The sequence below is a fragment of the Akebia trifoliata genome, chromosome 13 (genome assembly GCF_017979445.1).
Source record: "Akebia trifoliata isolate Shusen 1 chromosome 13, ASM1797944v1, whole genome shotgun sequence".
NCBI classification, from domain to species: domain Eukaryota; kingdom Viridiplantae; phylum Streptophyta; class Magnoliopsida; order Ranunculales; family Lardizabalaceae; genus Akebia; species Akebia trifoliata.
The window spans coordinates 8736676-8753895 of record NC_141387.1 but is presented as its reverse complement, the minus strand read 5'-3'; the positions used below and the strand labels follow the sequence as shown (position 1 = coordinate 8753895).

The following is a 17220-nucleotide window of genomic DNA, read 5'->3' as shown; positions in this document are numbered from 1 at the left end:
ATTAGCAATAATATCTCATTAGCTCTATTAATTTGGATAAATAATTTAATTTTACAATTATTTAAAGGAACTAATATTTATACGATGGTAATCTTAATGTAATTACGATCCCAAAATCGAATAATTGGGACCTTATCAGTATATATGTGCCATCCATCATTGATAACATATCTGTTCCATAATAAAGAATTGGGAGAAACTGACTTTTCCAAAAAATATAGTTGGATCGATCTAGCTTGATGACTACATGCAAGAGATTTGAAATCTTAGAGAGAAGAGGTGAGAATGATGTAGCCATTTGAAAGAGAAAGATGAGATTAGTTGAGAAGGAAAGAACCAAAGATGAGCCAAGTCGATGGCTTTGAAACCATGAGAAATCAAAGAGTATTGGATAAAATCCTCTCTATTATCTTTAGGTGATTCTATATTGATTTATAATACAACAGTTAGAATGATTTGAGAAGGATTTATTTTAGGAGAGATTTTCTTTCAATTACATAATATAGTTTTATTAAAGGCTAACTATAGATGGTAATAATTTACTATAGATGATTGGTATATTCTAAGGATACTCTAGTGCTAAGAGAATTAATCAACTAAGGTAACTTAGTCATCTTAACAAAATCCCTTAAACAAAGTTTAAAAAAATAATTCTTTTTCTTCGGTTATGCTTATAATCCTTAACTATAATGGATGCAATGCAATGTTAGAATCGTTTATGATTAGAAATGTAATGAATGCAATGCAATGTTAGAATCATTTATGATTAGAAATGTAATGAATGCAATTTATATTTGCTGATTTGAAATGCAATGCATTGAATAGACATGGATGCAACCCAATTTTTTTTTTTTTTTTTTTGAGGAAATGGGTGCAAACATTATATGGATGATGCAATCCAATGTTACATATTTACCATATTTATTAAAACTGAGTTCAAACAATCAAATATTATGCAATACAATATATACATTGTAGCGTCGAAATCCCTCTATGCATGTCAAAAGGGAACATCCAAGTAGAGAGTTTTTTCAAGGCAAAATCCATGTCGACAAGAGCTTGTCAACATTCATAAGGTCATCATGTCAAAAGGGAACATCCAAGTAGAGAGTTTTTTCAAGGCAAAATCCATGTCGACAAGAGCTTGTCAACATTCATAAAGTCATCTTAACAGGTGCCATCCGACACGGCTTTATGCACGCCAACTGGTGCTATCTGACACAGGGAGTGGTTTATTAGGTAATTTCTTACAGAATCCATTCAAACCCACTGAGTTGTTGGTTGCCCACTCGGGAACCTATTATTAGTTGGGGTATGTTTTGAAAACTTGGAGATGCAACGAGCACGAGTCTTTGGTGAGATACTCATTTGACATACACAACTCTGCATATATTCCCTTACTTTACGAATTATGTCGTGCCTCGAATTTTGGTAATCCCATTGCAGTTGATAATGGCGCCATCGTTGGTTATAAGAACTTTTAGGGCATTTTATGATTATGTTAATTATTTAATAATGATAAGTCGGAAAAACAACTGATTATCTTTCTATCTCTGAATATATGTTTTTTCTTTTCTTTCTTTTTGTCTAAACTTTTAATTTATTATGTGGGGAAAGATATGTTTTATACAAAATTTCAAAAATTGATTATTCCATTTTAAACTTTTGACATAAAACCATTATCTTATCTTTTTATTTCGATTTGTTCTAGACCAAGGGAAACTTTTTTACCTTTTCAAAGATTGAAATTAACATGCAACACTTATATTTGAAAGTTGCCTATTTGGGATCAAGTCCAACATACCCAAGATCCCCCATTGGTACTAAACTACAAGAGATGTTGATTGGAGGAATCACATACGATCCATCTAACAAACTAGTGGCAATCAATTTATATGCCGCTTCAGTTAGGTGAGCCCCGTCCCAGCTGATATGTAATGATGGATCATCACAAACATTGGAACCCATATTTCCACATGTGGCCGATGAGTTGTAATTATATGGACCTCCTCCTCCACAGCAAGCTGTAAGTCCCTTCGAAAAACCTAAAAGAATATAATAAAACAATGTCAATCCACCTGCAAGTGTTTTAATTCTCAATACAGCAAAGTTTACTAGTTTGAAAAAAACCTTTGAAATGTTCAGGTTTAGGAAATTTTTAAAAATCTTATGCTGTTCTAATTGTTTTCCCTTATTATAAAGCGGGGTCACATTATTTGATAAGAAAATTTATGAGGACAATATTGTTATGATCCATGATGACATTGGTAAACTGTCATTCATTACAATCTTTTACACCCATCATCTAACACTATTAACTTGTGGCCCATCCTTCAATAGAGGCACGTAGCAAAAATAGATTTAATTGATAATTTTCCTACCATTTAATGGGTAGAGAAATTAAAATTTTGAAATCCTTAGTGATGAAAAATTAGAACTAGAATATATATATATAGGGTCAGGTTCAAGGGCCGTCTGAGAAACCGTCTAAGAAAACTTTCGACGGTAAATAAAATTTTAAAATATGGGTTAGAAATTTTGGATTGAGCTGATTTTTTGTGAGGATGATCTCTATGATGGGAAGATCATCCAAAAAAAAAATCAGCTCAATCTGAAACTTCTAACCCCGTTAAAAGTGATTTAGAATGTGGACCGTCGATTTTTTACCACTTTTTATCACTAATTTGTAAATCACTTTTGATGGATTTACAAGTTTCTGATTGAGCTGATTTTTTGTGAGGATGATCTTCTCATCATAGTGACCATCCTTGCAAAAAATCAGCTCAATCCAAAACCTCTAACCCTTATTTTGAAAAACGAAAGTTTTCTTAGACGGTTTCTCAGACGGCCCTTGAACCTGACCCATATATATATATATATATATAATATATATATATATATATATATATATGTATGTATCACAAGGTTTCTCAATTAAATATCAAAAGAAAAGATATCTCAAATGTGGTTGGGGACTGTACCAAATTGACTTGGAGAGCGATAAAAGCGCATGGCAGAATTGTAGTAATCGGCATATATGATGGTTGTATCAGGATGCAGCTTTCGCAATCTATCCAAATCTGTCTGAAGAAGATCATTGTGATACTCAACCAACTCGTTTACCCAATTCAAACAACCTGTTTTTGGGTCATAGAATTCTTCATTTGCGCTTTGAAATAATGAGAGATACATCGCAAAGCATCCAAGTGGATAATTTCCAGGGACTATGAATGTCTTGGCCCCTTGTTTGATCAATGTCTTCATTGATGAAGAAGAAGAAGAAGATGAAAAGTTATCAATCCAGATTATATTGAGTATCAATGTCTTAATATTCTCATATGCACATGCAATTGGCTACCCAACGGGACCCAATATATACATATAGCCATTTTGCTTACCTGGATTCCCGTTGATATGTTGTTGACGACTAAAGGTACAATGCTTCGAAGCTCCTCATAACCGCTTCCACCAGTGGCAGTGTAGTAGTAATCGTTTCCCCCAAACTCTCCCATTACAATTAAAGATCTATTGAAGATATTTGTGCAATCTGAAGTATACAAACTTATAGATGGAAAGCTCGTAAAGAAACTAACCAATATATATATATATGAGGAATGCTAACGTCCAAGAAATAATGGGATGTTAGTATTCTCCAACAGATTTTTTTTCAATAATATCTCTACCCATTTTGACATTTAGTAAAAAAGATAAGGGTATATTAATTTTTTACATAAAAAATACTTATTTATGTAATTAATACTTGCCTATTTAAATATATGATATGGGCATTTAATTTTTAGAATTAAATGTTTTGTTGCAATAAATGATTTGATAATCAATGCAAATAACAATTTGTTATGTAAAAGACCAATATACCCTTATTTATTTTCACTAAAAAATAAAATGAATAGGGGTATTATTGAAAAAATTAAGTGTTGGAGAATGTTAATGCACCCATAAGGTTTTGAACGTTAGCATTCTCCTATATATATATGCTTGGTGTCATGCCATTGCCTCATCAGCATAGAATGAAATTTCTTAATAGCAAATCTGTACTCTAAAATTTGAGTGGTTGCAAATGCCCCTACTTTTATATTTAAATTTGGAGTTGTGATCGAGTGGCCTCAAGATTGTACTTCATATCGCACTTTCCTTACATGGTAGTGTGTAGGAGTCGTAGATGCTTTTTCACTTGTATCTTGTTGAAAAACATCTATGATTCCTACACAATTCCACATTAGGCAAGTGCGATATGAGGTAAGATCTTGAGGTCACTTTAGCATTATTCTTAAATTTACCAAAAGCAGAGTATTAGTGAAAAATCCAAAAAAATACAATCCACAACCCTAGCCATGTTGGTTGTTAAAATTACAAATTTATCCCTCGAACCATGTAATAATTTAAAAACTCATTAATTAATATTTTAAATTTCAAATAAGCCCTTCAGATACATGTGCATGCATTTGCAGATGCCACCTTCTGTATTAATGCTAATAGGGTATTTACAAACACCCCCATGTTCAATTGGTGACATTAGGTTTAAACCTTTGAAAATGCAAGATTAGATTTACCCCTTATTTTTTCTTGATGATTTAACAGTGAAATTTTGATTAATTTTATTTTTCAAATTTTTATTTTTCAAATTTTTATTTATTAATTCAAGTATTTGAACAACATTTCGAAAAAAAAAATCAAAATTTCACCATTAAATCGTCAAGAAATCGCTACATTCGCTTACGGTCAAGGGGGTAAACCTAATCTTATATTTTGCAAGTAGGTAAACCTAATATCTCAAATTTAACAGGGGTGTATTTCTAAAATAACCCTAATAATAATAGAAAGGAACTTTATAATTTGAGTTCAGACCATATCCACCAATCGATGGTTGAAATTACTCATCCCACACCTAAAACCACCATGCTACCTAATCAAGAATCTGAGAAAATAATAAAAGACTAAAAATATCGTACCTGATGATGATAATGATGGGTCGCAAAGAGGTACCATAAATTCTTTGAACCACTCAAGTTGAGTTGTTAGAGAATAGTTAGCATAGGGACTAACGATATTTTTGCTCTTATAGAAATTGTAATCCAAGGCTGTAGCTCCTGCGACAGCAAAATCCACACCTTGTCTGAAATTTTGATGGTTCGTTGGTACCAAATATGGGGGTAAAAATGGAAGTCCGAGAGATTGAGCTGTATTAAGATCATCAACATCATCTATAAGATCATAATTGAATAAAGTACTTTCTGAACTAAGATATTACAATTATAAATTAAAAAATTAAAAAAAAAAAACAATTGAATAAAGCACTTTCTCTTTTGCTAGACTAGCTAGATAATTATAACTTTAGATTTTTTTAATAAAAAGTAATACTCAATTTAACTAATATGACTAATAAAAAGTACCTAACTAGTACTGATAAAAAAAAAAAGATACCAACTAACCATTGAGGTGACATGACTCAATGCCCATATGAGTTTAGTGGACTTTTTAATTGTTAAAAGGATAATGCTAATATAGCATTGTGGGTGGGGGGAGACATTCCACGACCTGTATCTCGATGAAAATTATTTATGATTCTGACATACATTCATGTCAGAAATATCTCGCACGATGTATATTTCAATGTTACTTTGTTAATCCAACATGACTCTTTTTAAAGATATGAATTTTTTTAATTTCCAAGTACACGAATTGCAATGAACAGCTAAGATGGATAAATGAAGAAAGCTGATTAAAACTAAATAAAAAGAGATTTTATTTACACACCAACTTTTACTTATAATACATTTATCCCTTAGAAATTAATCAGCCGTTTATATGTTGATTGGTGTTACAAGTAAAAGTTGTGTTAATAGAAACTCCTAATAAAAAACCTCCTAGCTTAAGCATGGGTAATTATAAAGCACCCCCACGAATTAATGAGGGACCCACACTATAGTTGAATTATTTTATTTTATATGAGGTAAATGTTTTGAGGGATATTTTTGATGAGGAGATTATCCTCACAAAAAATCAGTACATTCCAAATTTCTAATTCCATCAAAATTAGTTTACAAAAAAAGATGAACAATTTAAAATTCTTAAACTTGTTTTAATGGGGTTAGAAATTTTGAAAGGGTTGATTTTTAGTGAGGATGATCCCCTCTTCATAGAGATCATCTTCACCAAAAATCAGCTCATCCCAAAACTTTTAACCCATCTAAGACAAAACGATTCAACTATGGTGTGAGTTGTCTTATTAATTTATGGGGTGTTTTTATAATTACCCTTTAAAGAGTATAGGTGGGCACACAATACATCACTCCTCTTCCGTAGTGTTGGTAGCAGTGATTCTAGGAACCACATATGTTACCAACCACAATAGGGAGGTTGAGTACAAATTTAAGAAATTTTATCTACACCTACCAATCACGGTTGTTTTTTTCAAACACACTTAGTGTGATGCCAATTATTTTAATACAAAAATTTCATTACAACATATTCATTCTCGAACTATTTTTTAGGGTCCTAAGCTCATTTAAGAAAAATAACTTTGTAGACCCTAGACAAGGGATGTTTTTCTAAATGCACCTTGAATTTTGCGTTATATCCGCTAGTTTGTAAAATCGTTCTTTCTTAATGCTCTCTGACCCCCGTATATACATTGTAGGGATCCGTATCTCGATGAAAATTATTTATGGTTCTAACACACTTCAACATGACTCTTTTTTAAAATATGAATTTTTTTAATTTCCATGTACACGAATCGCAATGAACAGCTAAGATGGATAGCTAAAGAAAACTGATCAAAACTAAATAAAAAGATATTTTATTGACACACCAACTTTTACTTATAACACATTATCCCTTTGAAACTAATCAGCCGTTTATATGTTGATAGGTGTTACAAGTAAAAGTTGTTGTGTTAATAAAAACTCCCAATAAAAAATCTCCTAGCTTAAACATGGGTAATTATAAAGCACCCCATGAATTAATGATGGACTCACACCACAGAGGAATTATTTTGTCTTATATGAGGTAAATGTTTCGAGGAATCTTTTTGATGAGGTGATTATCCTCACAAAAAATCAGTTCATTCCAAAATTTCTAATCCCATTAAAATTAGTTTACAGAAAAGATGGACGATTTAAAATTCTTAAACTTGTTTTGATGGGATTATAAATTTCAAAAGGACTGATTTTTGGTGAGGATGATCCCCTCATCATAAAGATCATCCTCACCAAAAATTAGTTCATCCGCAAACTTTTAACTCATATAAGACAAAATGGTTATGATGTGAGTTGCTCTTAATAATTTGTGAGGTGTTTTTATAATTACCCTTTAAATATTATAGGTGGGCGCACCATACATCACTCCTCTTTTGTAGTGTCAGTAGCAGTGACTGCAGGAACCACATGTCTTACCAACCACGACAGGGAGCTTTTGAATACAAATTTGTGAAAATGTATCTACACCAACTACTCTACACCAATCAATCACGGTTATTTTTTTCAAACACACTTGGCGTGACGCCTTGGTTTATTATTTTAGTACAAAAATTTCTTTACAGCATATTCGTTCTCGGATTTTTTTTTTAAGGGTCCTAAGCTTCTTTAAGGAAAATAACTTTGTAGACCCTGCACAAGGGAAGTTTTTCTAAATGCACCCTGAATTTTGGGTTATATCCGCCAGTTTGTAAAACCGTTCTTTCTTAATCCTCTCTGAACCCCCCTAATGAAAGAGTCTAACTCAAATAATTGAGATGAACCATTCAAATCGTCAATCCCGACGGTTTCAATTGTTGAGCACGATGGTTCATGTTGAAATGAAGAGATAGACAATTGTAACAAGGTCGATCTAAAGAATTCGAATGTTTATCTTGATGATTCAAGGTCAGACATTGAGATCAATGATTTACAATCTTTGATCTCGACGGCTTCGACTCTTTGGCCATGGTAGAGAGTAAATTTTCTTTGAAACACTTTGATTCAAAAAGAATAATGAAATTAAAAGAGAATTAATTATTAGTTGTATACGTACCGATGAAATCGAAAACCAAACGACCATCGCAGCATCGACCAGTTGGATTATGAAAATAGGTCATTCCATAAGGAAATCGGCCTTTGGCGGTTGGATGATCGCCTTCTAAGTAGAGTAAGTTTCCCGTGTCGGCAAGTGAATCACCAAAGCTGATGATGGAGGTGTAGCAGCACAATACTGGAACAACAGTGCTGGCTAATAATATAAGGAGAATAGCAAACAAATTGTGGTTTGAGAAGAATAGGGGACGCAAGGCCATTTGAAGGGCACAAGAAAGAAAAATAACCCACCCAGTACTGTTTGTTTCTTCTGTGTTGTTAGATTGAGCTGTGGAGGAGATGCAGAAGAAACCAAACCCAAAATTAGTGAGTGATGATACGATATACAGACACTCTGTTTTGAAGAGAGATCGCAATGAATTTTATTGTGGGTAAGTTGAACTAATTAAGACAAAAGAGTTGGATGATGTAAACATTGAATGACGTGGACCATCCAATTCCAATTGTTTATACTTTTCTTTTTCTTAAATATAAAATATAAATAAGAAAAAGAAATAATAGGCAAGCAAAACTAAAAACGGGAGGATTACTCTTTTAGAGTAAATAGAATTTTTCAATGAATTTGTAAAAAAAGTCAGAAAGTAAGAAAAAGAAAGGAAGTGGTTTGAAACATCCGGGCAAAAGGCCCATTTTATCATTTATGCGAACAAGCGGATATAAAAGAAATTTAAGTGCAAATTACGGTGACTTGATTTACTTCTCTGATCATGCATTTGATCTCTATATGCCCCTTCACATAAAATGGTATATCTAACTATTGTCACGTGCAAGTCAATGGTAGGTGCGGTTGCTAAAAAAGTCATGATGTTCTAGCAATAATATATCAGACGTTATTAAAAAGTGTAATGATTTTGTAACTCAACTAGACAAAGTAACTCAATTGATGTTTACTCTGCACAAAAATCATATATTTTTCCCCTTGGGATACACAATTGCATATCCCCATAAAACATGTGCAATTGTGTATCTCAAGGAAAAAAAATATACGATTCTTGCACTTGCCACGTTAGTGAGTTACCTTGTTGGGTTGAGTTACAAAATCAACACTCCACTTGAAAATCATTATCATTACACTTGAAAATTAGTCATATTAACAACTTTTTTTTAGTAGGATTAGTTGTTAATAGTTAACATCTTAGTATAAGAAAGAGTTCAAAGAATTTGGATCTAAGACCTTGGGAACAACACACACAAGGTCTTACCACCTAGTTAAGAGGTTCTTTCTAAAAGAATCGTGATGAATACACATGATTGGGTACACGATTGTCATAGCAAATGCACAGAACAAATAAATCATTTTCATCGAGATACATAAAAAAAAGATGTGTACTTCTATGCCCTTGCCATGTCTGCCACATGCCCAGACTAGATGCATTCATCATCATTCTTAAAATTTCAAAGAATCTATACCAACAACTCCATTCACGTGTTTTCTCTTTTATTTAGATTTTTTTATTAGCAAATCGTGATTCCTTACCTAAAAAAAGTCCATAAATACTCGAAACCAATCAATAAGTTTGGTAGGTGGCAAAACAAGTCTTTTCTTAGAAAAGTGGTCTCTTTATAAAATGCAACATGTTTTTTTATCATAAAAAAGTCCATAGCTACTCGGAACCAAAAGTCCATAAATACTCGGAACCAATCAATAACTTTGGTAGGTGGCAAAGAAAAATACAAGTCTTTTCTTAGAAAAGTGGTCTCTTTATAAAATGCAACATGTTTTTTAATCAGAAACCTCTCTAAACAAGTGTGCACCCTGGGTGGAGGAAGAAAACTCTTCTCCCACACCTCATTTACATAACCAGTATGCCACAATCCAAGGAAGTTTGAAAAAGAGATATCTTAGTCTTTAATTTCTGAGATTATAACTTATGTGGCATGCTTTTAAGTGTGAGAGGAGAGTTTGATTCCTCCCACCTGGGTGCATTGGATCTGGACCCCAAAAAAAATTACGATGACCTGTGATATTGGATATACCTATAACCACGTATAAATTTTTAGGTTTAATTGCCTAAAAAGAGAATCATATAACTATAGAGTTTTTGAGTATGCCAAAAAGAGTTGTGATAAATATGTGGTATACTCAAAATACTCTTCTCGCATAGCATGTGTTAAAACCATAGATCTTTTTGCCTTGGGATACACAATTATACCTTTGCCACATCAGGAGAGTATTTTGACTATTATCAATCATTACTCTTTTGAAAAATATTATCAGTCACTCCTCCATTTGCAAATATAGACCTTTTGATGCAAGTGGTGGCGATGGCTTAATTTGTAAGTTTTATTTTTATTTTTATAGTGTGTTGGGTGGTCCTTAGGGATAGTTTAATAATTTTATTTTCTTTTTTTAAGTCTCTGCAAAAGCGTGGATTGTAGAGAAAGGGAACTTTGGACTATTTTAAGTGGGTTCTCATTGGGCTAGATAGAGATATTCCAACAAAAAAAAAAAAAAAAAAAAACAAATCCACAAAGATATGAAGATATCGAGGCATTGAGAAGACAAAATGAGAGTAATTCATTGATTGAACATGAAGATAGTATTCACCTTTTCGAAAATTGTGCTATGCGTTGTGAGTCAGATGAGAGGGGATTTGAAGCTCGAATGTTTTGAATTGGACATGGTAGAGTCCATGAAATTAAGGTCGATATACCGGATTTTCATGGGGTCCACATCCGGATGAATTTCATGAATAGGTAAGCTCTGTAGAGAAATTCTTTGATTTCAAAGATACCCAGGAATTTATGAAGGTGAAGTTAGTTTTACCAAATTATGGGGTTATTCATCAAATTGGTCGGATTATGTTCAAACCACATGAATCCGGCCAAATTTGGATGTCAGCCAATTGGATGTTAAAGTAAAAGTCCAATTGAAGAGTGAGAGGGTCAAGAAGACTTTGGCAGAAAATAACTTTTATACAATATATGAATAGGGAGCACCAAGTGTTCGAGAAAATACCCCCAATGAATCAAGGAGGTCAAATTGACATGAAAAATACATCTGGGAGATCCAACTCCACAACAAAATATTGGTGCCTCTTCAAGTCGACCCATTAAAAAATTGGGTAGGCCATTTAATTGTTTCAAATGTAGAGAAGCCGGACATAGATATCATGATTTCCTAAAGCATTGAGCCAAAAACTCTCTCTCTTTAAATAAAGAAAATGATGTCACTCCATCTTAAAGTGCAAAAGACGGAAAAAACGATTGCTTTAAGCCATCGTTTTAAGCGATGATTTCCAACAGTCGCTAAATTGATTTCTTTAAACCTCAGATGCGACTTGACTCAGCCCTATTTGACTCATTGAATTTCATTCATCACTTTATATTATTATGATACTATAATAATATGTATATAATTAACAATCACTTAAAATAAAAAAAACGAGTGGATTGGAAGTGAGCTGTCTCACTAGTATCACATGCTGGCTTGGTCCCGTGTTGATTGGCTCACTTGAAAATATTGTGGCTATGATGCTCTCAGCCTTTCTATTTTGATTTCTATTGAAAATCGATTCATGCTATCTCCCCGATAAATGATATAAGGGGGTGGTTCAAGGGTCATATGTAAAAACATATGAAAAATAATGATTTTTCAAAATATGGGTTAGAGGTTTTGAATTGGGCTGATTTTTTGCAAGGATGGTCACTATGATGAGAAGATCATCCTCACAAAAAATCAGCTCAATCAGAAACTTCTAAATCCATCAAAAGTGGTTTACAAATTAATGACAAAAATTGGTAAAAAATCGATGGTCCACATTCTAAATCACTTTTAATGGGATTAAAAGTTTCAGATTGGACTGATTTTTTTTGTTTCAAATGATCTTCCCATCATAGAGATTATCTTCACAAAAAATCAGCTCAATCCAAAATTTCTAACCCATATTTTAAAATTTTGTTAATGTTACATTATTTTTACATATGTTTTCTCATATGTCCCTGGAATATGACCCATGATATAAATCTATCTTTCAGTTGTGCTTTTGAAGAGACACCCTTACATGGATCTTTAGGGATCACTCTAATCTCCGTATCATTTAATTTTTTTCAGATATTTTTGAAGAGACTCTTAGATGGGACTTTTTGTTACAATATGCTTGGAGAGAATAATATATTATTTTAATTTTTTGTGTCTCATCCTTGTGCGAGGACCATGGTAATCTTCCTTGTATTGTTCTAATTTTATTAGAATTGTCCGCAAAGACCTGTGGAGCTTTTGTCGATGTATGCTTGGATAGAATGTACATTTTCACAACATTAATCCGGGAAGAACGCTTGTAGCTAGATTGCAAATTCAAATTTTGTAAATAGACTATCTCCTTATCCCAAGTGAGATCACATTGGAGGAGAATAAATAGTCAATCACACTGACTTAATCCAAGATCCACAAGATGGATCATTAATATTTTAATAAAATTTAGATCTATAAGAAAACTTATAACTATTTAATTTGAAATTTATATTAATAAATAATCTTAAATTGATTTTAAATACTTGGTTAGTCAGTCCTTTGAGTAATTGTATATCAATTGTGCTCGGGGGTGGATAATGGTAATTGGTATAAGAACACAGCAGGATGTGGACTTATAGTAGTTGGCCAATCCTTGGAACAACTATCCATCAGTGGTATTCGTGAGCGAATAATGCTAACACTAGCATGAAAACATCATTAGAGTTGAAATACAAAGATCTAAAATTCACTCAAAAACAACTTTTCATCATTTAAGCATTCATATCAACATTGTTTCCCAAATGGTACTTGATGAGTCATTTCTACTACCATTTACCATTTCCTTTTATTAGATCAACAAACCAAAGCATGCTCTATTGTTGAAGGTCTACATTAGTGTGGAATTTGGCATCTCTTAGAGCAACTCCAACTGAGTTTCAAATCTCTAAATTTATAGATGAATCCCCCTAAACCAAACTACAATAGGGCTTCATTTTGAAGGTTGGGGGCTCTATATCACTGTTATGGCTTTGTATATAGAGCCCGAAGAGAGTTTTTAACCCTTTAGCTCTATCATTGTTCACCTTTTTTGATTTCTTATTGTATCCTCTCTTTTTTTAAAGGCTACTTTCTCCGTTCTTCTTATTTTATTTTATTTTATTTTATTATTTATTTATCAGATTTTTTTAAGAGATGTGAATAGTGATTTGAGGCCTGGCCTTCGTTGGAGTTCAAAGTAACTTGGGGGCTTGACATGAAGAAGATTCCAATTTGAGGTCATGTTGTATTGTGCCATGGTCCCACTCAATTTGGTATCTGAAATAGACACAAAATTGGCCAAGAACTGGAGTACAAACAAGATTAGTGCAAGATCTGAGAAGAGAAGAGATCAGAAATACAGAAAAAAAAACCTAAGCGGATAGATAGGGAAAGCTCATTCACTCAAGGTAGCGAACAACATCCGTTATACCAGATAGAAGCAATTTCAAAGGAATTATTAATATTTTCTTTGTAATTTTTTTATGACAAACTACCCTATATTTCTGTAAGTAGGGGAGTTCTGGAGTTTTTATTGGAGAGGTTCATTATTTTTATTCTTCTTTAGAGAGTGAGAGACTAGGAGGGATCTTAAGAGTGAAAAATCTATCAATTTGTTATCAAGACTTATTGGATCTATCTTTCTACTAGATTTTTTAACTCATTGTCCTTGTGAGCAATTAATTTATTTTAATTTTGGAGTTCCTTCTATTTTCTTGTAATTTAATGAATTTCAAGTCTTAGAACTCTTTTTTTATTCTCCTTATCTTCTCTTTCATGCAAAACTCAATGGGGGTTATAACCACCCTATCACTTAAGAGGATGGATCTTGATCCATCATCCATGTGGTAGGAATAAGGGAAGAACTCAAAATTAAATTCTCCCCCTTTTCCTTTGCTTATTTCTCTCTTTCATTCATTCTCTAAGTTTATAGGTATTGGTGTTGCTTTTGGGCTGTTTGGAAGTAGTAATACCCCATAATTGAAACTCTCAACTGAGCAAGATGATCTCAAAAGCTGCCCCAATCACCTATCATGGTTTTTTCCTCGGGAATTAAAAGGATGGAGAGGAAGAACCATGGGAGGGAGAACAAGCCCTTGTTGTAGTTTCTCTTACAATATTGATTGATGGGTGCAAAGTTGACGTCAACGAAAGAGCGCAATGGTTGCATTAGTGTGTGTATGTATTAAACATAAATTTTCTTTAATAATTTTTTTTTCACATTTGGTCTATCCTCACTAAAAACTCTTCACAAGACTTTTTTTATTGGTAAGCTGGAATAGTAAGGGGTTCCACCCATTTTATTAAAACACGCTATAATCTAGTGTAATTACAGTTACATCATCATCAAAATTTCCCTTACCTCTTGAGGAACAAACTCCTCATTTGTGATGATAGAGAAAAATCTACGAAAAGATCCTAGGCGGGCTAAAAAATTAATCTCTGCTCACTGGAAGTCGAACTTGCAAGTTTGAAAAGTAGTGGAGAGAGATTTTATAGTAGCTGAAAAGATCTTCATATTTCAAAGAATGTATGATTTCTCCCTTTATGCAATTAATAGAATGAAGTGAATCTAAGCGTATAGATCTTGAAAATTCCCTTTAGAGTTGCAAATTTAAGGGGCTTCAACTATTGCTAACAACTCTATAAAAATAATGTTCGAAGAATCACAATCGCTCCATCCTCTAAAAGAAAAAGAACCAAAAGAGTCTCTTCCAATATAACCAAGACCTCCCGCCAAGGATGAAAATGAACCATCGATGTTAATTTTAATAAAATCTTATTTTGAGGTAGACCAAAAGAAAGACTTAAATTTGAGCGACATTTGAACAAACGAGCAATTCCAACCTGAAAAGAAGTGACCACTTGAATCGCATATCATAAAGAGAATCTCCATAAAAGATACCAAGAATGTCGTCAAAAATTCTTGAAAGAACTTCTTTTTGATAAAAAGAGTGTCGATGCCCAATTTTTTTTAAGTACACAGAGGATATGGTTTTTACACTACTCACACGCCAAGGGGCACTCAAGGTAGTCTCACTACCTCCTAAACTATGTTTTATGGCCGTTCGGTGATGGAGTTATGTCCACAATGTTCCCTGGCCGTTTGGCAATGTTCTTATGGTTATAGCGTCTTGTGCCTTGGGTGAATGATGCCTTGGCTGAAATTGGAATTTGGCATGCCTCCTTCAATGATATTCTTATGGTCATACAATTTTATTAATACTAAGAAGGAACTAGAGGGAGTGGGGGTGGGGGTGGGGGTGGGGGTGGGGGGGAGAGAGAGAGAGTACAATACTGGTTCATTCAAAATTCAGAACCTGAGCTCTAATGAGCCGTTCCATTATTCTTGAAGCTATTATAAGATCTAAAATACGTAAGAGATGGAGACAAATAGAAAACCCCTTTGTGAGAAAAATGGAATAGAATTAGAACTGTGAGAGCTCAATGAGGTAGTAGTAGTGATAATCCTTCAAAAAAGATAAAACAACCACTTCAAATTTGACTGTCTTGTCTTATTTATAGGAAAAAATAAAGGTGAAATAACTTTCAAACTCTCATCTTCTTTGGGCCCCCATTGACTGTGTTGCTCCATCTCACTTATGATCAGTCCGTGTGGCACATACAGGGAGTCGTTTAATTTGCATCATCTACATTTAGCCCCTACATGGCGTAAATGTTGTGATAAGCTATGAAGCGGGCATTCCTTAGTGCAAATTATGATGAAAGATGCAATGAATACCACAAAGATGACATAAGCTCCATAAGAGAACACAAGAATTTTGTGAGAACCAACAAGAGTCCCTTGACTTGAGCTCCCTAGAGATGTTAGGTGTTGTGTGGCATGAAGATGACTTGAATGCCATGTTAACAGCATAAGCACTACAAAAAGGGTACTGTGCCATGACAAAGATGTTGACACCACAAGCATGACTTGCATATCATGATAAAAACAAAAGTGTTGTGACAATGAGAAGAGCACTGTAAGGAAGTATAAGCATCGCAATGATGGTTTGGACACCATGATGATGGCATAACCACCATGAGGATGGTAACACCATAGTAATTGATGAGTACTATAATAACGACTTGATAATCAAATGGTTGACATGAGTGTCGTGAGGATAACATAAAAGTTGTAATGATAGCACACGGTTCCATAAGGATGGCTTGAGCATCACAAAAAATGGTTTAGATGCCATGGGGATGACATGTGATCTGACAACTCATGTTGTTAGGTGGCTTGAGCATCACAAACAATGGTTTAGATGCCATGGGGATGACATGGTATCTGACAACTCATGTTGTTAGGATGGCTTGAGCACTATGAGGGAGGTAGGGGCATCGTGAATACAGTGTTGGAACTGTGAGGATGACGTGAGAACCATAAGCGCAATATTGGAGCTGTGAAGATGGCGTTAGAGCCATAAGCACGACATCAGAGTTGTAAAGATGACATGAGAGCCATAAGGATGGCATTGGAGCCATGAGGATGGCGTGAGATCCACAAGCATGGCATCAGAATCGTAAGGATGACATTAGAGCCACAAGCACAACACCAAATTCATAAGGATGGCATGGAGATAACAAAGACTGTAGTGGAGCAGTGTGTATGGTGTAAGATCCACAAGCATGAAATCAGAGTTGTAACGATGGTGTGAGCACCTAAGAGTAGGGATTGGAAGTCAATCCAATCGGTAGTTGATTGCGTCATCAAAATCACGATTATCTAGAACTTTTCTTTTAAGTTTCTCTAAAATGGATTTAACTGTCGTCGAATTAAGAAAGTCACGATGAGTTTTGTGAGTTGAAATGGGCTTATCACCAAGTGATTGAAAATTTGGGGATGCCACGGTTTTGGATTGTGTTGAGGCATCCAAATGTACCTCACCTTATTCATCGACAATGATGGATTTTTTTTAGTCTACGCTGAGAGGCCAATCTCGTAGGGGACTTTGTGCTTGTTAAAAGAACCCGAATTTTTCGAGTTCTCAACAAGTGAAGAGTCCGATGATTTGGAATGCTTCTTAAATTTCTGCTGAAGATTAGAATCGATGATAGTTGGTTGAAGAATTGATGAGGCTCGCATGAGAGAATTCGAAGCCTCACTATGGTTCAAGGAGGCTCAATGTCAGGTTTCCT

The 17220-nt window shown here is 33.9% G+C and overlaps 1 protein-coding gene and 1 non-coding gene across 2 annotated transcripts; both read right to left on the bottom strand.

Annotated features, from left to right (window-relative positions):
- Positions 1-1742: 1742 nt before the first annotated feature.
- LOC147387714 (GDSL esterase/lipase At1g28570-like) lies at positions 1743-16566 on the bottom strand. The gene is made up of 8 exons (XM_086420226.1): positions 16433-16566; positions 15875-16011; positions 8319-8468; positions 8029-8205; positions 4971-5198; positions 3399-3547; positions 2982-3258; positions 1743-2045 (listed from the first exon to the last, which is right to left on the bottom strand). The coding sequence occupies exons 1-8, from the start codon at positions 16564-16566 to the stop codon at positions 1780-1782; spliced, it is 1518 nt and encodes a 505-aa protein (XP_086276352.1). The 3' UTR covers positions 1743-1779.
- On the bottom strand, positions 12194-12297 carry LOC147387715 (U6 spliceosomal RNA). The gene has a single exon (XR_015171647.1). It is a non-coding gene; the product is annotated as a U6 spliceosomal RNA (small nuclear RNA).
- Positions 16567-17220: the final 654 nt, after the last annotated feature.

Coding starts and splice junctions, on each gene's coding strand:
- LOC147387714 (XM_086420226.1), bottom strand. CDS start 16,566: ATGGCTCCAATGCCATCCTTATGGCTCTCATGTCATCTTTACAACTCT. Junction 3,259..3,398: donor ACATATCAACGGGAATCCAG/GTAAGCAAAATG, acceptor TCATCAATGAAG/ACATTGATCAAACAAGGGGC. Junction 2,046..2,981: donor TCGCTCTCCAAGTCAATTTG/GTACAGTCCCCA, acceptor ATATTCTTTTAG/GTTTTTCGAAGGGACTTACA.